We start from the raw sequence: 25,675 nt of genomic DNA on the forward strand, positions 1-25,675 counted from the left end.
ATATATTTCAATGCCAAAAGTTTCTAACATTTAAAATATTTTCATTCTACAATAATACAATGAGAACCTTGTAGACAACATTACCAATCATATCATGCCGTTTGAAGTAATGTAGAAGAAAGTAATTTAAATAATTAATTAAAGGAAATCAATCGCTTCAAAATATCATTTCTTGCAACACTATAAGAGGAAATAGTACAACAGAGAAAACATTTTATACATCTTTTGTGATTTCCTTATATGTTGGTATATAAAGAGAGCAACATAGGGGCAATTTACAGTTCAGTTCGACAACAGAAGCTATATTCAAGGAAGCTTAAACATAAACAAAATGGTAATGTACTGTGCATGTAATCATTAAGAGGTGTAAGTTAATGAACAGTCTCCTTTTTTCTGGTATCGCGTACACAATACCCATCAAGTGCACATAATGATACACTTCGTTCTGAACAGAAAAATGAAATATAAAGTAAAATTGTTGCATATTTTGGCAATTGTCTTGTTCTCTGTATTCCTTGTTCGATTTTTCATTTTTTTCTAAGTTTCGTTTATTTCTTTTTTCCGTATGTCTGGATATTTATTATTATTTTTGTCGTTCCGTTATTTGAGCAGTATACTCTTAATTTTTTACTGAGGTAAACATATTTTCACATGAGAATATAACTGACAGTAGAAAGGAAAACGATTTGAACTGCAAATTTTAATACTTGTTTCTATATTGTCAAAACAGTGACGATGTATTCCAATAGTATGTAAACTAAGCGGATACATTCGAGCTTTCTTTTTCATCAAATATTTCCTAAATTAATTTGTGTATGGGAAATATTTTATAATTAATTTTGTGACGTTTCAATTTTTTTTACTATTTAACGGTATGAATCTCTGCGGAAAGATGGATAGTTTCTAGGAAACTCATCACGACCAAAATGTCCCTGATTTTCACATTCTGATATTCAGTACACAAATTGTTAATTCTAGAAACTACTTACGAGAATTACGTTGAGGTTTGCGTTGAAATTTACGTTGATATATATATATAAAAGATTAGTCATGATAAGTTTATGTTGCTAGATAGTGTGGTGAAATGCGTTAAATAAGTACAATTTACGATAATTACTTGCTACACTTATCTTAAATATAAAATTGTTTAAATTTATATTTTATTTTATTTAGTTGCTTTCTCTCAAAATAAAATTTAAATGGTTTAACTAAAGACTCCATTGTGTTATTTTTATATCGCGGACACGATAGTTATCATTAGATATGTTTGTTATATTCCTTTAAAGTTACAGGTACAGATTTTTATCATTTTAAAATTGTTAGATCATTTTTCATAGTTTTTAGATTTTTTTTTACACATTTCGCGGTCGTATATATTCATATTTTATTTCATGAACTTTCGTCAGTTACTAATCTTATTATAATCAGTTAATTATGAAAATAGTTTTATTTATATGTGGCCTAATTAATTGTGTTAATTATTTGTTGCATACTATAAAACAAGATGTTATGTTTATACATATCCAATGGATACAGTCGAGAATGATGGAATAAATTTAATCCCACCAACACCACTAGCGATTTAAAAAATTGGTGTCACGATTACCCTAGTAATCGACAACATTAGTCGATTTTCATAGGATACGACCTCAGGTTTCTTTAAGGCTTTCTCACACTCCTTGGAGATAATGAAGAAATAATAAGTAGAAGTTGAGATGTATGGATAATATAAACGCAGTCTGAAAAGTTCGTAGACATATGTCGATGTATATAGATTTTTTACAATACTACTACCACTACTGCGACTACTAATACGACTACTACTACTACTACTACTACTACTACTACTACTATTACTATTACAACAACAACAACAACAACAACTACTACTACTACTATTACTACTACTATTACTACTATTACTACTACTACTACTACTACTAATAATAATAATAATAATAATAATAACTTTTCTTCGTTTTTACAATTTATATATCTACATAATTAATCTAAATTATAATAAAATAATTAATAATTTCTTGAAACATGTTACTTTCTGCAAATTTTTATTTACATTTAAAACATTTTGGATTAATCATTTCAACCTTGGTAGTAAACTAAAGTGTTTATATATATATATATATATATATATATATATATATATATATATATATATATATATATATATATATATATATATATATACATTTGCTGCACGGATGATCCGTATAAGTATTTGTAAAATGTGTTAACATGCTATGATAATTCACTACCTAAGGCTGTATTAATTTACACCAGGCATGCATGGCAGACATGCACCATGCTTTTCTTTTAGCAACCGTAATATATTGAGGACGTGCACTTAGCATTTAAATTATTCTACTTCGATATTGATCTCATAAGCTATCAGAAAGTTACAAAAGTTCCACATATGAGCTGCTGAATAAGAAATGTTATTTTTCCTTTTCTGAGTAATGAAAGTGTAGGATTAATGCATAACATATAAATATACAAATATATTTTCTTGTCCACAGATGTCTTCTACTCTTCTCCTGTGTCTTGCTTTGTTCTTCGGAACTTCTTACGGTATGTATTATTTTAATTATTTATTAATATCTTGGTTATACAGTATACTGTTGTATTTTATAATACGCTAAATATGTTACAGTCGTTTATTACCTGAACAATTACTATCAAATAAGGGTAATTCATACCCTGGTTTATTAATGCGACGATTTCCTATTGATTAATGATTCTATGCAATCACTGTGCTACCTTTATACCCCTGTGTAAGCACTAGGACAATGCTAGAGGCGTAACGCTCTTACGGGTCCATGTTGAACAAAAAAATTAATGAGCAGCTCGAAAAAATAACTTCCGAAGGGTAATAATGAACACAATATACGAAACAAGCGTCAAATATACATCCATTCAAACAACTGAAATAACAAAAATCTATGTATAACATTCTGTTCGCATTCTACTGCTCTAAATATTACCATTGGAAAATAACTCGTAAATTCAAATATAGCGATTACACTGAAAGTTACAGGAAAATCAAAGAACGGAGAGCATCAAAACACAGCAATTTTCCTTGCGTTTCAAAGTACTCTTAAAGTGCGCAGATATTTATTGTTTCATGCGACACAACCACATCAAGAAACAGTTATGTCAGCCCGAAGTTCGTATCTGTGAAACAAGCAGTTTGTGTGCCTCGATGCCTTCTTTTAGAGAGCAAAAGCGCTTCCTTCGAAATAAATTCTTGATTGTTGAGAACAAAAAGAAATCACTGGTGATACATCAGCAATAAAAGGTGGAAGCAGCATGATTTCAACGTTCTTCTGGTCCAGAAAAAACAATTGTGGCAGTTACTGTGTGCGAGCTGGCATTGCCGTGCTACAGAACGATTCGAAGGTTGCAGAAGGACTATCTACTCACTTTCACACAACACCACACATTGAAAATTGAAAGTAAACTTTTCTATTCATTTTTCGAAAAATACGTCTTGGATTTATTCTAAAATTGAATTAACTCAGGACTATCACAGCATGTACAAAAACAAGCTGCAAAGTATGCTACATTTACATATTAGTGAAATATATTTAATAAATGCTATTAACACCGAATATTGAATATAAAGGTACCAGCTCATATAACTTATCTTGTTAACCAAGTTTAACACTAAAAGTACTTTTTAATTCATTAATATAATACTCACGTTTGTACTTTTCAGCCGTTCTCAGCACTGGAGTCAGCAGCCAAAATAACAACCGGCTCTCCCTTGCCACAATTCCCGTAGTCGGTGCTTATGGTGGCTATGGACTTGGTACCGGATACGGTCTTGGTGGTTACGGACTTGGTAGTGGGTATGGTCTTGGAGGATACGGCCTTGGTGGATATGGTCTTGGAGCTTATGGACGTCTTGGATACGGAGCCTGGGGATATGGTGCCCAAGGTCTACGTGGAATCGGTTATCTTGGTTAAGAGTTTGAAAGATATGTAATTATTCGTCTTTTCGAACAAAATAAAGAAATGAATGCATCTTAAAATATTGATCTTTTTTCTAAATATATCTCTTCTAAAATTAAAGTATAAACTTTAAAGTGGTGTTTATTATCAAAAATTTATAATAAATAATTTAGTTTACGTGATTTCGTTAATTTTGAGAACAACGATTAGTGCACTCTTAGGAAATAAAAGATATACATAGAATGGCAGTGTAATCACGAAAATCTTAATGTATCATTCTGAGCGGAATCTAGGGAAACAATTGCTACAAGTATTCGTGCCGAACCTGAGGTGCTTTCTTATATGCCAGCTTTTAGTAGTCTTCCTTCTTACTGTTCCTTCGTAGTTATCTGAAAGGTAATTATTGTAATGAAACCATGAACTAAGAATTAAAAAAAAATCAATGACTTACACTAAAGGTACTGTTCGGAAATTTTTTCCAGTTGGTGGGGTAATGAAATGAAACCATGAACTAAGAATTTAAAAAAAATATTCATAAAAATGATAATTTGGTAGGTGAAAATGCAACATTTTTTTGTAATAACTTAATTGTTGGACACGTGCATAAAATTATTTTTAAAAATCACAAGGGCAGTATTTGTAATCAAGAAATCGTTGGAAGGAGAAGCAAAATAGTCAAGAATCACCACTAGTCAAATAGCAATGTTTTTCGAGAGTAATTAACATTTGGATAAAATCACGAATAAGACGAAAGCAAACCTTAAGGTAAATTAAAGCTCAAAAATACTTAATTTGACATCATTAGATAACAACAATATTTTGTCAGAAAATGTAATTAGGACTTTCCTAAGATTTTCTAAATTTTTATATTGGCTTTTGGCAAATTAAAGAGGAAAAATAATTAAGGCAAACAAGAACAATTGTGCATATGAAATGAACAAGTTTGCAACTAGAAAAATCATTGCACATTCTGCATTCTGGATCCTGCGTCCAGCATCAAAATGGGAAGATCCACACGGAATTACAAATACCGCAAGAAAGACCATTGTGTGGTCAAAACCAGGCAATATATACACTAAGGTAAAGTATGACTACAGAGAAAATCAATTGTCTATTTTGCACGTAATATGATATTTGCCAAACATAAACTATCATGTGACATGCTAAGTGGATATTTTTTTATCTCTGTGTCATAGAGACAATATCGAATTATTGTACATTTTTATTTAATATTTTTTGTCTCAGTTTAGCATAGTGTGTGTTTGCTAGTATAGATGTTTTCTTATACACAATCGCTGTATTTTACTCCTCACAGTAGACTAAATTATTTATCTAAAACTATCGCCTGCGTCTCTCGTTTTCGATCCTATAATACTAATATAATTATAGACTTGCTCATTTATCTCAAACTATCGCCTTCTCTCTCGTTTTCGTTCATAGTATACTAGCATAATTAATCTTGTGTACTCTCAACATTTGTTTCTCGTAATCGAAAAAAAAAACTAATTATTCTGAGGTCAATCCCATTCATTTTCATAACATGTTTATTTTTCTGGATTATTTCGTTCCATTGCAAACCATAAACTGTACTGACAAAATAGCGTTGATACATACTAACTAAACGTGGCGTTTTAGGAGAGTGGCGTCACCGAAGGTTGCATTTGAATTTCCTCTTTTGTCAGTAGAATCATGCTTTTCCGATAGACCAGGGTAAAATATTCCTGGAATTGGTGTGTGCAGGAATATTTCACCGCCTAACTTAGTCTTCTTTGTGGGGGGAAGACTAATATTCAAATCCTCTGCTCAGATGATAAAGCCAGCATTTACATCAATTTCATTATTAAAGGCCTTACCTGAGACTTCACAATCATTATAGGCACAAACAACAACACCAGAAATCACTACATCAGCACAAATTAAATCACTAACAGTAGCAGTCATTATCTATACCAATCATTTTCGCACAGGGGAACATTTTTGATATTGTTTGACTTTATCTTACATTGCAATACGACAAAAGCACAAGAAAGTTAACAGAAATAATAAAAAGAAAGAAGATAATGCCATTTTTTGTCATTATGCATCTGCATCGAGATGTCACTTCAAGAGGCTAACTCCTTCTCCAGCGAAATGTAGTCCACTAATATGGGCATATCCTTCTTCGATATGGTCCAGTTCCAGATGCCACTTCCAGGCTCTACAAAGGCCATCTTTCAGACATTCCTGTACAAGCATTTTACTGCCCGCTTCTGTTTCTCCAGTGCTTCTAACATGCAGATTCAGACATCTTTCTCCAAAGCCAGAAGACCTAATGGTCAACTAGTCCTTGCAGTTATGCCGAGCTTCCACGTTAGCTGTTCGAGAATCACCACCACAACAGCCAGCATTTTCTCCCGTTCCTGTTACACCACGGATACATTGTCACTTTCATCATTCAGCAGCACAGGCTGCTCCAAAGTCTGATAGCCCTCGGCTCCAGTTGTTGCTGAAATGTTCCAGTACCACAGCTTTTTCATTATAATGAAGGTCCGAAGTTCGATTCCAGAACTTGGATAACCAATCGCCGCAGCTTTAGCTCGCCTCCAGTCCACACGACTGACACCGAGACGCCAAGCTGTTTTTCACCCGTCATCAAGGGTCCTTGGTTTGGCTACGACAAAGTTACTTCGCAGCTCCCAGCAAAAGGTGACACCCAGATGCCACACCAAATACGTAGCTGTTCATCATCCTTCACTACGATCCCGAGTACATATCAAGAAGAGGACCATACGGTGTTTAGGGTTTGTCAGTTTATTCAGTGTTTATATGAACTAAGAAATATTAACAAATCAATGAGATACACTAAAGGTACACTTCGGGAAATTTTTCAGTTGGTAGGGTAATGTAATAAAACCATGAACTAAGAATTAAAAAAAACATAATTTTTATTCATGAAAATGACAATTTGGTAGGTGAAAATGGAACGAAGTTTTTTGTAACATCGTAACTGTTGGATACGTGCATAATTTTTAAAAATCGCAAGGACAGTAATTGTAATCAAACATTCGTTGGAAGCAGAAGCAAAATAGTCAAGAATGACCTGTAGTCAAATAACAATGTTTTTCAATAGTAATTAAAATTTGGATAAAATCACGAAAGCAAACTTCAATGTAAATTAAAGTTCAAAAATACTTATTTTTACATCATTAGATAACAACAGTATTTAGTCAGAAAATGTAATTAGGGCTCACCTAAGATTTTGAAAGTTTTTATATTGTCTTTTGGCAAATTAGAAAGGAAAATAATTAAGGCAAACAAGGCCAATTGTGCATATAAAATGAACAAGTTTGCAACTCGAAAAATGATTCCACATTCTGCATTCTGGATCCTGCATCCACCATCGAAATGGAAAGATCCATACGAAATTAGAAATATCGTAAGACAGACCATTGTTTGGTCGAAACCAAGCGAAATATACACTAAGGTAATGTATGACTAAGAGAAGTTTAACTGTCTATTTTTCATGTAACATGATATTAAGAGGTCTGTGAAAGTGATAGGCACATATCTGAATGTTTAACTACTCAGCTTATTTCTGTTATAATTGGCTTAGCATTGAGTGAATCTAAAATTTATTCTTTACACAGATAAGATAACATACTATGTTTGGTTATGAACTCAATACATTTGAACGTTCACAGGAATAATGATATTGTCACAAAACTATACACTATACTATCATTGTAAGTCAAATGTTACATTAATAAAATATTGTCGCTTGTGACAATAAGAGATTGCAACCTTTGGTTTAATTTCACTCTTTAATTTGGAAATTTAATTTGATTTACGTGTTCGTAGCTTCCTTTTTTGTTATTGATACAATTAGATTTAATTAGATCTTTATTTTCTTTAATATTTTAATTTTTTGACTTACGGTAATTATAATGTAATCGATCTGAATGACGACGACAGTCATGTATGTCGGGAGTGGCAAGGCCAATGGAAATAAATTATCGTTCTTGCCGAGTTTAATGCTTTGTTTTTAAAACTAAAATTGGTCATTGAGAGAAGAATTGAAATTAAGTAAGGAACAATATGAAGAACAAAATATAAATTTAGTCAAATTATTAGAGATAAACTCGACATAACGTCAAGTTTGTTAATTCAAATTAATGTGAGAAAATGATCCATAATATATTCCTTCGATTCAAATTTTGTCCTCAAACAGAGTTTTTGATATATTAGGCTTACATTATTAGAAAATCAAATTTGATTTAATGTAACATACTATCTGCTAACTAAATGTTCTACTTAATCTTAGCTCTCACTCTACACGTTAACTACAGAAATTTGTATTTACATGAGTTTCAAATTCTTTCTAGCTAACGAATATTTTCAATCCAATATGCATTTTATTATTCTCAATTTCCCTATTGCTCGATGTTATTCATTCACCCAGGAAATATCTTCTAGAAAAGCATAAGCTTCCTGTCCCTTTACAGTTAAATGACTCATAGTATTATTACTTCATTTTTTCTCACCCTTTTCCAATATTAATAGCGATTTAGTTGTACATATTACATTACTTTTCCTTCACTGTCATTATTAATGCGAAGTAGTTGGCTACCTTTTTGCTACTGAGATCTCGTTTTTTATAGCTGGTAAACAATGGTATTTTTTCTTTTTCTCAGAGGCCGAGATCAACTGTAACATTATTCAATGCAAGAGCAGGTCTGTTCCCCTTGTCCATTCTGGTCCTTGTGGTAATCCTTAGTAATGGTTTAAACATGAAAGTTTTGACAGGTTTCACGCTATTGTTTAAGACCTTTTAAACATTTAAGGCACATTTAACTAGAAATGTTGGTTTATTTTATACAAATAATTCCAGCCTCGTATTCAGTATTTTTCTTACTTATTCAAACAATGTTTAACTATTATGTGGGATCCCACAGACTATAGTTGTCTTGTGTTTCTTTCTAAATTAAGAGATGCCCAACAGATGATGCTTGCTTCTTCTCCACCTCTTATTTCGACGCTAAATATAATTTTAATAATAGGACCACAAAATCTTATTGTGATTTTTTCCAATGGAAATTTCTTGGGGTCTACGATATTTGCCAGTATCTCTTAATTAACGTTATAAACAGTAAACTAAATATATAGTGTTTGATGTATAGAACTCCCTATATGTGACACTGACCCGAGATAAGATATTAACTTCTGTGGCTAGCTCATTTGAAGATGGGAATCAATTACATATAACTTTGTAAACTTGAAAACTACAGCGCAAATATGAGGATTTGACTTAATTATGAGTTTGGCTCCCAGCGGGAGTTCATGTCCTAGGGATTCGACGTTAATCAGTAGGTCTACGTCTTATATAGTCTCGCTGCTGAACAAGACGATATATTCACATAAATTCAACTCAATTGATGGTGAGTTTAGCGTCCTTATCAGCAGCGAGGCTACATGAGATGTGACCAAGAGCCTATCGTAGCTTAACTGCACGAGCTCTCCCAGAAATCAAACCCGGATCATCCACGCTAAAGCCGTGAACTCAAACTTCTTAGGCGAGAGACGACACGGTGCAAATATGTAGTAGAGTTTAATTAAATTTTACAATTTATTTTAAAAAAATCCAACACAAAAAGTAATTTTCGACCAGATTGTGGAGCTGACGAAGATTGGTCTTTAATACATTTTGAAAAAGAAACAAAAAATGTAAACTATTTAAGTGAAAGTTAATTGGAAGAAAGGAATCATTTACCCACTACTAACAAAAATTTGTTCAGGAAACCAATGGCGTTAATGATATGAAATGAGGAGGTGGCAGTTATTTTGAGTGTAGTTTTACATTTTATATGTTTAAATTAACATAGGAAGAATGCCATAAGAAAATTTATTCATTGTCTTCTTGAAGAGAATCGGACGCTATTCTTTGTCATGATACCTAACGTCTTAACAGGTTTCCGTTTAATTGTTCGTGAGTTCATATATATATATTGGTAACTTGTTAATCCTTTAAATGAAGATTATAGTACTAAATTGATCCTGGGATTAATAAACCACAACAGAATCAACATTATTGACAGTGACAATTCGGGTGTGTCAGATCATACAGAACTGTAAGTTATTTTTACCAGAGTAGTTAAGTCTAAGTTAATTTTTTTTCCATATCTGTTAGTCAATCCCGTATTTTCATAAATATCGTGTTTCAAGTCGATTCTCTGACTCTCGTCTGGCATCTTTATAGCTAACGAGCAAACTACTGGGTTCAATAACCATTTGTGATAATAACTGTATTCAGGTCAAAGATGAAACACAAATTTCATCAGACTCTAAGCTATAGTTACCGCCTCATACAGCTTCATTGCTAAAATATAACATTAACTATTATCGGTCAATTATTTTGTGATTATCTTTTCTGCAATGATTTCCCAGTTCATCTACCCATACCCGTCATTAGGATACACCGTTACCTTACAAACAGATGCAATTCTCTAAATTCCACATTGGTGGCAAAAAGTAAACTATTCTGTTTAATATAGAATGAATGTTGCAAGTCGCTGTAATACTCAATTTATCGTTCGTAAACTTAAACAACATTTTATGTACACTCACTAAACTTGCTGAAAAGTATAAAAAATTCAAAATAATGGAAACACTCGAGTATATGAAGACCTGAAGTCTTTCATGGATTTCCATTTTCTATGTCCGTCATTATTTATGTTAGATTTTTATAATTTGCAGGCTAAGTTCAACTCAAAATCCTGTTTTTAGCGTAAAATTATTTTACCTGAATACAATAACATCATAAATCAAGTTTTTTAGGTATGTTATTGAGCTTTTCAATGGCCATGCTTAGCGTCGTCACTAACGCTCTCGAGTTTCGTACGAGAGGTCCCTATTTAAATTCCTGTGTTCTCATTCGATCGAAACGGTGTAACAACTTTTCACTGCAGACCCATTTGTAAATGTGTTTCTTGTTTCTCACTAGGTAAATACCGTGATGGTATCTAACATACAGGTCACAGATCATTTCACTTCTTCCCCCTTCTTCGGTTAGTGAAGTCAAAGAAGAACACCATCAAACATACATGAAAGTCTTAAGGGCAAAGATGATTGTAATGACCGGAAATATTTATAAATAAAATCCAATGTACGTTCTTGTATCGAAGTGAAATACATCGCTAGAATGGAAAACTTTAATGACTATGAAGAAAAAATGTGATTGTAATACTTTGCTGACCTTAGTCTCAAACTAACGCAAAGCAAGTAACGAGAAGCAAAGTTGCTCTAACCTCAGACATGTTATCATAATTATAGGATAATTTCGCCCATCTTTTAAAGAGGAAGACAAAGATTTTATTTTTAGCCGTTGAGTTAAAATTTCGAAATATTCTTTCTACGTACTATCACAACAATAAGACCATACTCAGTAATATTACAACAGGACGTAGTGACGTCATTTCAGAATTTGCTCCAAAAAAGGAGACACTCTCTGGTACATAAATAGGAAGCATGTTCTGCATTAATAAACTAACCAATTATTAATACTTTAAGCTTGTGACGGTGCTTAACAACAAAGTGCAATTCCAAATTGAGAACATGAATTAAAAAACAGACTATGTCCACAGATATATGCAGTATAAACATATATTTCCAATTTAAATATCTGTTTCACGTAGCCAAAACTTTAGGAAGGGACAAAAAGGGACATAAGGTACAAAAAACGCAAAAAGCTTTTCTAAACAATAACATTTAGTACAATTATTTTTGTTTGTAATGAAGATTATCTTCAGGTGGACTTAGCAGGGTTTCTAATTCAGGTCTTGATATACGAAAAAACAAGATAAAGTAGTTATAAATATTAGAGTACAATTCATTTAATTTTGTTTCACATGTAAACTAACTAATACAATGAATCAAATTAGAAGGATTTCTTATGGGAAAGTCTGTATTTTTTTTTAATTCGAATATTAGAGTTCATTTGTAACCATCTAAACGGTTGAACCACTTATCAATGACACAGTTGCACCGTCTATTGTTTCATTTCCAACAATTATTTTCTTTAAAAGATTCTGTTAAAGACAGTAAATCTATATTTAGCTAAATGACTTGGACAACCAGAAGCTCATCTCTTGGTTAATGACTTCATCTAAGATTGATACCCTCTTTGTCTTATGAGAAATTCGTTTACCATGTTGATATTTATAGTATGACATAAAAAATGGCAATTAATCTTTTTCCATATGTTCTGGACTTCGAAAGTCTAACGAACTTCTCCATGAAAATATACTCGTAAAAAGAGTTTACTTCTTTATTTGTTGTAAACTTTAGAATTATTTTTATAAGCCACCAAGATATTTGAATTGTTTTGTATTTTGAGAGGTAGAATTTAATCTATCAAGATCACTTAACGAAACTGATATTTAAGTTGAAATTGTTAACTCCTGTTTAAAAGGTACTTAATCATTCCGTTATTTTAGTATAAGGATGATCTAATCACTTTTAGCGCCTTTTTTACATAGGAACGTTTTGCATGCTAATTATTATTTCTTAAGGACGGCTGAATAAATTTTGAGCAAATTTGCATTGTGATAAGTAATACTCTACTCTAATGATTTCAATAATATTACCAGATCCTGCTAGGGAGACTGTAACGATCCCGTTACGAAGAGCTATGACGAGAGGAGAAGATAAGAAGATAAGGATGTAAAACATCTGATCAATGTCAACCTTGCATTTCTCTTGAAAGAGAATGTTAAAATTAATGTGTATTTTCATTTTGTTTCTTAAAAAAAAAGAAAGACTGAAAGGTAAGAGAGGAAAAGGAATGAAAGAATTTGTAAGTTGCGAGCTGTTATCAGTTGAGTGTATTTAAGGAGAGAGAGAGGGGGGAGGTAATCGTTCTTACTGCCTCGAGGTCGAGTCGCAGCGCGTGTATCCCGTGACGCGATTGTGGCGCCAGGAACCATGGTCGGTACGATCGTCCGTAGGGACGGCGTACTAGCTATGTTGTGTTGAAGACGTGTAGGTGTCTTGGAATTGGTTTTCGGGGCATGCAGGTGCCTTTGGTTTTCGTTGTTCAGAGGGGAGAGTACGTCTGTTCGACTAATGTTTCTTATGGTAGAAGAGGACTTCTATTAACTAGACTCATATTGCATCGTTTGGTTCTACCAAAATTTCTAGTTGGATTTCTCCATTGTGTGTGTAATTAAAAAGGAATGAGAATAGTGAATTGTTGCCGCATATTGAATTTACTAAGTTTTCAAAAAAGAAGTGCAGCAAAGAAGTGAATGAAGAGGATTATTTGTGAACGTAGTTTAAAGCTGCTTATGCCCAATTGTTTTCCAAGTCGAGTGAAGTTTATTTTCGTTCCACTCGTCATTTTTGTTCCTCGATTTTGCCGTGTTCAGGGTGAGTGTAAAGAGAATAAAGTAAAAGAAGTATATTTGACTAAGTCTTGTCAAAACGGCGAGTTGCCTTGTCCGAGGTAATTACCCATTGAAATCTTTTCCTTGTTCTCAATTTTTATGGAATGAGAACGGAGGAGAATTGCGTGTGAATAGTCGGAAAGATTCTGTTTTAGTTTCGCTAAGCATTCTAAAGAAATATTTGTTGAAACCAACTCACTTTATGCCATTTCTCTATGAGAAATTGTGGAGTCATTTTTGGTTGGTGAAAAGGAGATGTGGGAGGAGAAGTACGGGCAACAGTTGAATCTTTATTTTGCCTTAATAAAGTTAATTGCTATCATTCCTGGAAAGTATCATTGCTGTTACTTTGATATTTCTTGGACATACGGTAACGTCCTAGAAGCAGTGGAATGCAAATGTGGAAAGACGCTAGCCTGAATCTTGGCCGATCAATTAGTAAGAGGAATATTAGTTGGGGAAACATCTTCGTTGGGCGTAATAAGATATTCTTTGGAATATTAAGTATTTTGCCGCTCCGTTATAATTATTGCAAGGGCGGGTTGCGAAGTGCGACAATTTGAATGTCGATTGAAACCCTGTGTTTTCACAGAAATTGACTAAGAATAGTCTGAATCTGATTATTAACTGTCTGGTATATGCAACAACAATTAAATTATTCTCTATTCCTCGTATCACTTGAGAGACGAAATGCAGACCGAGGTTTAATTGCATATGGAGGTAAATATGAATCCAAAGGAACTGTGAAGGTGAGTGTTAAACCATTTATTATATTCTTTGATTGGTCCGTTGTGTGTGTTCTATGTTGTGTGGGTTGTTAATTTGCATTCATTGTGGTTGCTGTGGTTTAACGTGGTCCAACTCGTCGTCCATACGTTTTCATTTTCCGAAAAATTGGATAATTCAGCATTTATCATTTTTGGCTGTAAGCTGATATTACTTTTCGTACTTGAGGTAGTATTATTAATATTGCTCCGTTATATTTCAATTACTGAATTACTTCTTATAGTATGATTAAGTTTGATTAATTTATTTGATTAGCCAGAGATTTAATTGGGAAGATTTTTGAACGAGAAAAGATATTTCGGATTCTGATTTTGAATTTTACTAATGACATCCCTTGCTTTAAAAATTAAATATATATAAAAAGTATTATAGTTGAGATTGCATTAGTATTCATCCTCCCCAGAGCTTTGACTTTTCACGAAGTACATAGTAATTTAAAGATATATATTGAAACTAATGAGGCATATTGATTCTCGATCTCTCTCCTTAATTTAAATTAAATTTAGTAAATACATTGATATTTGGATATATTTGTAATATCGAAGGTTAATTTTTTTTGACTTACATTTGACTTTAATTGACATTGAACGCGGTTAAATTGAAGCTGATGAATAGAATTTGATACAGAACTTTGACGATAAATTTATTGTTGTTTTTTTTTTAGTTATCTGAGCGATCAGATATCACCCTGTAATCTTTTGTTAATAAACCTTTGTTAAGTTGATCTGAGTCTTTGGTTATTTATTAGATATAAGTACTTTATATTTTGTGGTATTTCTGGTGTAATATAGAATGCTGAATTATCACTTAATGCCTGTTTTTGCTTTGGATACCAATGGAAGACATCGGCTCGTGTAGTTCCCTCTGTAGTTGGTTGGGGGAGCTGCTGATTGGTCAACATATCGTGCGACCTTTTATTAATCCACGTGTGTTGGACACTCGGCGGATTTCCTGACTTCGACGGCGGATGGGAGCGCTACAAGACTAATGTTGGTTTCTTCTGAGAGAGACCAAACAAGTGTACAAGGGACATTCCATGTTTACGAAAAGAAAATTCCAAGTACATGTCACAGTAAAAGCTTGTATACGTACCACCAAGATATCGCTATTTGGTATGTACTTCGGTCGGCTCTCTCTTTACATGTTTCTCCAGATGGCACCGGGTGGTAGATTGCTTGCAATACTGTTGCATTTTTGTGTGTTTACTGATGTTTTATGAACGTTTGTAGTTTCATACTTTTTTGAAACAATGTATTTAGAGACAACAACAGCAGTGTAAATTCTTTTCAACATCCGTGTATATTTCTATAAGCTCCTCTTTGTGTGTGTATGTTACTGCACACTCTTGTATTCCTTGCTATTTCCATTACTTCAACTTATACCACGGCTATTCCTTCACTCTGGATATTCAAACCTGCATATTCTATCGGAATATACACTATGTTAGAATTATGTCATTATATTTTTGAATAGCGTGTACCAAGAAAATTTGACGTCACGGAGTATTTTTGACTACATTCGCGGACTAAAGAGGTCGAAATTAGCTAGAACCACCCATCAATGTAACTTCTACTCAACAAAAGTTAAACCGTGTAGAATAGTGTAATTAGACGAAGAGTAGAAAGGAAGGAGGGAAAGGAATTAGATAAGGTGTTCCATAAATACTTCATTTTCTAAGAAAACGATATTTTCAAATACTTAGAAGTAACAATAAAAGGACTAAAACACAAAGGAATACTCTGCTTGTTCAGAGGTGTATCGCCCCTTCCACCTAGTATCCACAAAAAGCTTCCAGTCTGACAATTGTTACCATTCAAAGTAATAATAATAATAATAATAATAATAATGACAATAATAATAATAATTGTCAGTCCGAATGCAATCTGGTCGATAACACCTGGTCGATGGGATTTGGGCCGGAAGATTTAGTTCTCCATCCTACAATTCGTCAGTGTGGAATTTAATTATTTTTCCAATATTTCCAAATACCACAGAAAAATCGGACATATAGGGCCTATAGGAAATAAATATAATATATCAAATAAATAACCACAAAAGAAATTCAATTTTATATAACAATTTTATTAAACAAAACTAAGGTTTTGTATTTACACTATTGCGTTAGAATAATGTAGATACACTAACAAAACAATATAACAAGAAAAAATACTAATAGAAAATCTGAATGATTCTAATATGCAATAATTTTCTTTACTCTTCTTGATTTCTAAATAGAATGATAATTTAAATTTTATTCCTCAAAAGAAAATTCTACTTCTTAAGCAAATATTACTGGAACAATTTAATTTAATTTCCTCTTTATTTCAAATATTATTCTCAATACAACAATTCTAGCAACGTTACTTCGAATCTAGCTTCATAAAGTAAACTGAACGTTTCACAATTTATTAACGCGCCTCTATTTTTTTTTTTTACTTTACGAAGACTAACAAGATCCAAGATATAATTATCTAGATTACATTTCAAGCAAATAAATATATATCAAATTTCTTAATCTGTAAATAAATAATTTTACTTTCATTTAAACTGTCAGTCTCAAATCTAGAACAGTAGAATGATAATATTGGAAACTTCAATTCCCAATTAACTATATCTTAATCAACATTTCAATCAACTCTCAGTCAATAATATATTCATAATGCTCATTAAACTTTTCGATAATTGTGGAATGAGAATGCTAGAGGAAAATAATTAGCAGTCTAGTTTTTTACGATAAAAATACTCTGAAAACTCAATATGTAACCAATATAAACTGTAAACTGAAAAAGAAACCAGTTTAATCTGGAAATATTGGAAATATAGTGACTTGACCAAAAAAGGCGATGTTTGTCCCGCCTTACTACATAGCACTCCGCTAAAGACCAAATTGCAGAAAAATCTGGGAATTAACGCAAGGGTGAAAAGACGTTGAAATTGCATTAGCAATACGACTTGGAGTGTATCACAAGTCAGACAACCGGACAAACAAAAATTTAAACAAGCCACAGCGACTACTTGGAAATAAGTTAGAAATTTCACTCACCTTTAATTGTTTCAAATACGGATTTACCTTCAATGAGTTGACCTCTCTCTCCTTAGGTAACATGGCTTCAGTCTGAGCTATTCTGGTTATCGAATAAAATCAAATTGGTAGAAAAACGTCAGTATTCTTATGTAAAGTAATTCCTCACAAAAATCTTTCCGTGCCTTAGTTTCCTCACAAAAATATAAAGCATGAAAGATTTATTACTGGTTTTCAAGCAAACTAAACCAGCTAATGCCCAATAGGAATTACTATTAACGTGATCTAAACGGGCTTTCACTTGGCACAAAAGACCCCGCACTACACTGCCCTTTAACACATTCGAGTCGGAGGCCCTCTTTGCGTGGTTTCTCCCTCAGGACGGCGGTTTTACCATGTTTTTTGGAATTTTGTAAAAAATCTACTACAAAGAATACAATTAAAAAATCTTTCATTTCTGAGCATATATACTTAGGACTATTTATTACACAAATCTCAAATCATTTGTTCATTTCTATATATTTTTATTTATTTGTTATAAATGAGCCGTTTTGCAATTATAAAAAATAGTCCGACGAACAATACAATTGAATACTGAGGTACATATAATAACCTTTACAAGCAGTTACATCGTTGATAATGAAATACAAGAACCTTACAGAGTGATTGGATATCATGAAATTGTAAAATATTAGTTTACACTAAGAATTTTGTGCAAGGCTGATTTGTGCTGCAAATCAATCAAACCGATAAAACCAAGATATAGAAGTTATGTATGTTGATGACTCATTCACAGCTGCTTCGGTTGAAGCACAATTGACAAATTCACGCGGAAACAGTCTCTCATTCTGGACTGGTCGCACTGTCGATTTTTTTAAAAGTACTTGAGGCATCACAAAGTATAACTGAGAAGCCGAAACCCACCTACGGACATGCGTTTGACATTCAAAGTAACGAAACCTTGTGCCCGCCGGGTAGGCGGGCTCCGTCCACTGAACAAGAAAATATAGCCCGCCTACGTGGCGGGCTCCGTCTCGAATGTGTTAAATGCACTATTTCTCTGCACAGAATTGAAAGAAATTGAGAACAAAAGATTATAACGCAAATAACTATCTGTGCTATCAATTCACAAACATTTTACACACTTTCAAAGAAAGCTTTCACACTCTGTTTCACTATCATAACTTAGTAGCCACAAAAATAGGAAAGAAAAAGAGCCCGTTTGACTTGCCACTAAGTTAACTTGCGAGAATTGAAAAATCAAGGAATTAAACATTCGTTTTTTCCACTGATCACTTTGTAATATATAACTGACATATCACCAGTATAACTTTATCGATACACGTCGATAATATACAAATCACACTTACAAGAAGTACAACTGTGAACCACTCTCCGATAAAGAGAAACCCTGTCGAAACAAAAGTACTATGCTTCGGCTGGACAATCTTCCGGCTAGACAATACGAATACAAGTAAAGTAGGAGCGGAACCTACTTTAGCTTGTAGAGTCGGATACGTTGACCACGCCCCCTATCGTGACTGCAATCATTTCCTCTAACAGTCTTTCCAACTGTGGTTACCCTAAAATTCCACATATTTTTAAGATTTTTCTTTCTACTTTTTTTACTTTTTCTTTTCTTTAAAAAAGAAGAACATATTAAACCAAACCAATGAATCCAACATATTCTATAGTGACCCTTACAACATATTATGATTTTTTCAATCTATTATACAGCGCTTATTTCCTTTATCAGTTTGATTACTCTTGTGACGCGTCCATATTCGTCGGCCTCATTCCGCACGAAGATGACACGTCACAGAGGCTAGCGCTTGAGCCTTTGGTACGCGTGGTCCCGTGTTCAATTCCAGTGGGAGATCAGTACAGTTGAATGCATTATAGTGATTGGCATTTCGCCTTAAATCGTAGACCGGTATAATTATAACAACACCGTATATAAACATGAAAGTTAGGCGCTTTGTATCTGAATACTAAAAACTGGTTGGCTGTCGACCTCGGCAGTCCTGAAGTCTAGGAGACAAGGACATCGTCCACGAGGTTCCGGGGTTATATTCCGGAGAAGCATCAGACCCTTTCCCAGACGGGATCAGGGAAGTAATACCTACCTCAAGGCTAATTGACCTCTCTGGAACTGTGAGTTGTGATAATCTGTGTTTGAGAATTTAATTAACACATGCAACGCTTTTTTCCTGTGTCAAATTAATGGTATCAGGATAAAGTATGCGACACTCACAAAAAGATGCCGAACCAAACCAAACCTTGTAAGTGCAGTCCAAGTCAACAACTAGTTGGAACATTCCGTAAATGCGGCAATTGTAGTATATGTTCCAAGTGTGTTGCCGGAGTCTCACTGATGGTTTAAAAAGTAAATAAAATAAAAACTTCTAACTAATGTCAAATATTGTTCATATTGGAAAAATATCCCTACACTTAGCATGGAATGATATCACATACAGAGCATCTACTTGTGGTTTGTCTGCACCAGGGATGCATTCACGAGGATCCAACCGGTATGGATCAACTCAAATCTCTTGACTTTGGATCTTTCCAAGAAAAATTTAGCGCTTGCCTGGTTGTATGTTACCATACGCAACAACATATTGGCCTGAAAAACAGGAGGATTAAATGTTATATTTTTAAATTAAACTCCACGGTCCTGTCGTGTAAGGTAAAAATAATACAAACATGATACAGTAAAATCATATAGCATGCTCTAAACAGGACTCGATCCCATAAACTAGCTCATGTTTTACTCGCCGGTCCTTTCTCTCATATATCTCAACAATTCATCTAAATGAAAAATATAGGGCATGACTTCAATGATCAGTTGTGGCAACAAAATACATTAATGTTGATAGTGCAATTTTCCAACAATTTTATAATAGACCTTTGTGTTTGAAGCACAAATAAAAATGTCGTTTAATACGCCACGCATTTTTGTCTTTTGACCGTTCACCTACAGAATCAAAGGTAAGCGTGAGATAGCATCGCATGTAAAACTACTAAAATCTACATTAAAGTAATATACATACAATATGAATATTTGTGAATTCTACATGCATATTATTTGAAGTGCGAGGACTGAAGAGGTCCCAGCCCTCCTTCGGACCGCGGGGTAAAGGGGTTTTTAAGTTTGTAATGAATGAGCATTGACTTATTACATCATATAAGCCCACGTTTGTCAAGTCAAGTCTAGAAGACTCGGTACCTTTAAAGCAGGTCAAACGATTGCATCTAATTCTTTTTTCTGTTGAGCGTAAGGAATGTAATATCTCTCTAGACTTGAGATTGTATGTTTAGGGTGCAGAGTCTATCACTTAAGTAATTAGAAATAGGAAAATAATTGAGAAACTGGAAATTGGGTTATGCTATAATTTATTTTAGAAGTTATTGTAAATAAAGCATTAATTCAATCATATATGTACTACGTATTATTATAAAGATGAAAACGATGTCATTTTAAATTAATGTGAAATTAATTTCTCTCCCCTTCTCCCAGAAAACACCAATGTCATATTTATATACTTAATATTAGGTTAACAAAACAAATCAAAATTCGATACACTCCAAATACGATTAAAATTGTATAATCAACTTCTAATTTATGTTAAAAATGACAAATTCCGAATTTAAAAATGCTTACACAATTATTGATACATAAGCAACTGTTCTATAGCATTGTGGAATATACCAAGAATACTAACATATGTAAAGTGTTGTTACTATCAACATTGTGTATTGTCTGACGAAAACATGAACTCAGAGCCCTCAAGGTAGAAATAAATAGATAATAATTTTCTAGTTTTACATCTCATGATTATGCCCTTTAGACTAAAGAGAACGACTGAATGAAGAAGGTGAATGATTATGAACTGTTGCTGGGAACCGAGTATGGGAGCGCCCCGAGTAAATTCAAAAAACATGGAGTTGTCCGCCACGAATTCGCATGCCTGGGATCGAACAAGGGTCATAGCGCATCAGAGGTGAGCGCTCTATCACAGAACGACCTTATCTCCTTCCTCAGTAATCAATATGAATCATCGTAGATATGCTATTGATAATAAAACAAGCAAGTAAATGAAAATATGTTTAAGAAAAGAAGAAAATTAATCGTGCTGAGGAGAATTGGCAGGGGTACTTGTTCCGCCAAAACAGGGAATAAATACATTTCTTTTGCTTTTTTTTTCGTTTGCATTTGCACCATGTGCTTTCATTTATTTATACTTGTGTTTGAATTATGGTAACGAAAGTGGTGGAAGGAAAGGTAGGTTAGTTTCTTTCAATAAAAGGTGGGAATGTTCGGGTTTGGCAAGGTCAATGGTCTTTGGGGATCTTTGTTTATTACACATGACCACCGACTGCTCCTTCTTTTGTAGTGAGGAGGAGGGCAAGTGACTCCAATTCGGAGGTGTACAGGCTTCACAAACGACTAGAAAGAAGAAATTGTGCAAACAGATCCACTCAGAACCCGAAAGCAAAACTAAACACGATTTAAGAATTCCTCCAAGTAAAAAGCACGCTTCAAGCGTAAGGTAACCAGAAAATCTCTATATTTCAGAGAGCTCTTTCGTGGCTAAGCAGCTAGCGTACACGCCTTTCAAATGGGGACCCGGGAATTAAACCCGGTATTCGACTCGAGCCAAAAATTGTTAAAAGTCATAGGTCAATGTTCAAAATATGTTCTAAATATGTTCAAAACTGCTCGACCCGGGTTTATTGTTGCGAACCTTTTAGCCGAACAGAGAAGTGAGCTGAGCCAACAGCTCACGCATCCGACCGGACTCGAGCCCTCTAAAGTTGATCTCAAAAGTTCTGTCAAAAGCTTTTAATGTGCTTTCATATATTAACGTAAGAGACAATGTTTCTCACCCATACAACACTACAGGCAAAATAATTGTTTTAAAATTATAGTCGTCAAATTTTTAGAAAGTGCCTCGATTTGTTAATATTTTCAGTATAGAAAAGGTATTCCAATGACAATTAACCCACATTTTCTTTATAAGCAGTTTAGCATGCGCGCCTTTGGCTTGGGAGAACTGGGTTCGATGTCGGCGGAGGTTGCTGTGGTTCGGATTCCACGTTAATCAGTAGATCCACGTCTCATATAATCTCGCTGCTGAACGGGACATTAAAATGAGCTCAACTCACATTTTCTTTATTGTTATTGGATTTTACTGTTGGAGATATCAGTAAAAGTGTTTAATCAGTTTCAATTTGGGCACCAGTGACATGCTGAGGTTCTTTCAGCCTTCAAAGTGTAAGCGCAAAGATTTATAAATTATCAGAAATGAATTTTATTAAAAGTTAGGCCATTCTTTTAACCAGAAATAGGATAAGTTTGAATAATATGGGCACATTAAAAGCAAAATGATAAAATATTTTATTGATATCAAAAGACAATTTGACAGAAACATGAAATGTCTTGTCTAGAGAGAGTTCAATATTGGTAAAGTTACTTTTAAATTGCAACGCATTACCTTGTATCAAGTTTGTCTATTCTCATCAAGTCTGTTGCCTCGGTTCCAACAAACGGTAGAAGCAAATTTATTATTTTTAAAGTTAATTTTCTGTCTGCACAGAAAGAGACCATTTAGAGCACCAGTGTCATACCGAAGAAGGGGCAAGGGACCCATGGTCCCACACACATAAACCAAGGGAAACTACTAAATACAGCTTCAATCCATTAATTCATCAAGATAGACATACAAGAAATTTATCAGGTTGGAAATATACTCCTGACTGTACAAGAACTTAGATTCGTAATAGTCTTCTTCACAGCCGAACCAAGGATTTTTTAAACTGGACCCCAGAAACAAGAAGACCCATTGAGCCGGATATACAGCCACTTCATAAAAGCCACATCTCACCTCTAGGGAACCAACTCTAACATTTGATCATGTTAAATGACCTGAGCCTAATTTACCTACTCTAATGGTGCAATTGGTTTAAATGGGTCGACTCACAGCTTGTTCATTACAGAGCCGACCTCAGAAAGACCGCTTACATGTCACGTCTACCGAGCTGGCCGGCTCGAGCCTATGGCTCACTTGAGCCGAACCGAACCGAGCTAATGACTCACCCAAACAGAGCCGGCTCGAGCCATCGGCTCCTAAATTGAGCCCGGTCGAATCGAGCAGATTGACTCGCTTCCACCGAGCCAGTCCTAATCCTAACCGAGCCGGCTCGAGTTGTTCACACACTTACACCGAGCCGAGCCGGTTGACATCATTATCCGGGTTCTTCTTGTAATTGAGCTAAAAAAATCAACCAGAGATCCTTTGTGGCTAAGCGGTTGGCGCACGAGCCTTTAGCGTAGGAGACTGCGCTAGGAGAGGTGCGAGTTTCGGCGGGAACTCATATCGTTCGGATTACACGTTAACCAGTAGGTCCCGTCGCATTTAGCCTCGCTGCTGAAAGGGACGTTAAACTCAAAATCAACTGAAATCAACTCAAAAAAAATCGACCCCGCAGATCTCAGCCTAGATGGTAAAAACTAGAGTAATTATATATTTATATTGTTGTTCACGACATTTGAGATTGTCTCGTTGTAAAAATTTGTTGTCTTCTCGTTATCGAGACGAGACGAGATGCCATTATTTTCCCACGTCGTGAGCAACACTAAAATTATTCCGCATTACTGCTTACATTTCCCATGGCTTTCGCTTTCCAATCTAATCAAACTATTATTTCAAAACGAGCTAAAACGAGCTGAACGAGCGAGCCATATATCAAACTCGACTCGACTCGAAACTCGACCTCAAAAACAGTGACTCGACTTGAACCTCGACTCGAGAAAATTAACTTTGACTCGACTCGTGTCCATCCCTAAATTTGGTTCGGTATAATAGTTATTTGCTATGTGAAACATAAAATTAATGAATTGTACTCTAATATTTATAACTACTTTATTTTGTTCTTTCGTATATCAAGAACTGAATTGGAAACCCTGCAAAGTCCACCTGAGGATAATCTTCATTACAAACAAAAATAATGTTACTAAATGTTTTTAATTAGAAATGCCTTTTGCGTTTTTTATACCTAATATCCCTTGCCCCTTCCTAAAGTTCTGGATGTGTGAAACATATTTCAATTATATATATATATATATATATATATATATATATATATATATATATATGGGTCATTTGCAAATAAATTGGCTTTTTGGAGAATAAAAACGGCGAAACTTAAATAATTGAAATATCATTCTCATAATTAGTACTCATCATACACACTAAAAATTTAAACCGTTCATGGTCGAGGCCAACTCATTTATTAAGATTTTCACCATTTTTATAGCAAAAAGGAAAATCCATGCATCAGGAGAATGACAGCGAAGCCAGGAGAATGACATAATTTTTTAATTTTATGCTTATAACTGGCAGCCAGAGACTCACATAACCTTAAGCGTTAATACAAGGATAATATTTAACTATAGTTAAAAACTAATGAGTCAGAGCGTGAAAAAAGTTTAAAATTATATTATTATATAAAAAACATGGAGAGCATAAAATAATAAAGCGATATGTATGACATAATACTTAGTTTTAATTACAAGATGCATACAAACGTATATAATATATTGTATGTTTTAGAAAATGATATATAACAGTAACATCACTATCGTTCAATCTAATTTAAATTCACATTTCTATGTGCGAAACTAGGAACAGCAACATGCTATCTTAAAGAATATAGCCTATGACACAAATTCTAATCTGAAACTCGACGGCTATAAGACAAGAAGTCTGAAAATAAACATACCGTTTCATCATACAAGCTTTGTTGGAAAGTATAAATTTAATGCAATTGATATATTTTTCACATAGCTTCTATAAAACAAGATCTTATCAAAAAGAGTATGACTTTTGTCCGTATTCAATAATAAATGTAAGAGACCGATCATTAGCTTTTACAATACTAAAGAAGCAAATGTATTATTAAATTTAAAAGAACTTATACAGAGTACTTTTTTACTATTCTATACTTAAAATTTATAGAACTCACGCTGTCCTTTTACAATAATTTCTGGTTGTGGAAGAACTTCACTAACTTCATGAACATTACAACTGTAAGTAATACCATTGAGGTTCCTCTTCCATAGTCTTGTGTCTTTATCACATTGAATAAGATACTCAATATTCACTTCACCATCCTTCACATCACTTCTGCACAGTGCAATGTACTGAAATGACCTTTCCCTACCCTTTATATTAACGCGAATAAATTTTCCCTCTTTAATGCATCCCGAAGTAGAAACGTTCGCACAAGGTGCATCATCATGACTACTATAAATGTCTTTAACTCTGAGTTTCTCTTTGGTTGGAATTTGAGAATTAGAGTACTGGCTTAATTCATAGTGATAACAATAGCCTTTACAATCCCAATTCTCATTCTGAGTAATCGTCTGTTACTTGTGTCCTTTTCAGTGACTACTTGATGTACAGACATGGTTCCTTTT

General features: G+C 33.9%; 1 protein-coding gene across 1 annotated transcript; it reads left to right on the forward strand.

Annotated features, from left to right (window-relative positions):
* The first annotated feature begins 245 nt into the window (after nucleotides 1–245).
* LOC145684895 (uncharacterized) lies at nucleotides 246–4,032 on the forward strand. Its single transcript, XM_081757247.1, has 3 exons — nucleotides 246–334; nucleotides 2,535–2,586; nucleotides 3,734–4,032. The coding sequence occupies exons 1-3, from the start codon at nucleotides 332–334 to the stop codon at nucleotides 3,982–3,984; spliced, it is 306 nt and encodes a 101-aa protein (XP_081613373.1). The 5' UTR covers nucleotides 246–331; the 3' UTR covers nucleotides 3,985–4,032.
* Nucleotides 4,033–25,675: the final 21,643 nt, after the last annotated feature.

The sequence above is a fragment of the Thermobia domestica genome, chromosome 5 (assembly GCF_964235325.1).
Source record: "Thermobia domestica chromosome 5, izTheDome1.hap1.1, whole genome shotgun sequence".
NCBI lineage: Eukaryota > Metazoa > Arthropoda > Insecta > Zygentoma > Lepismatidae > Thermobia > Thermobia domestica.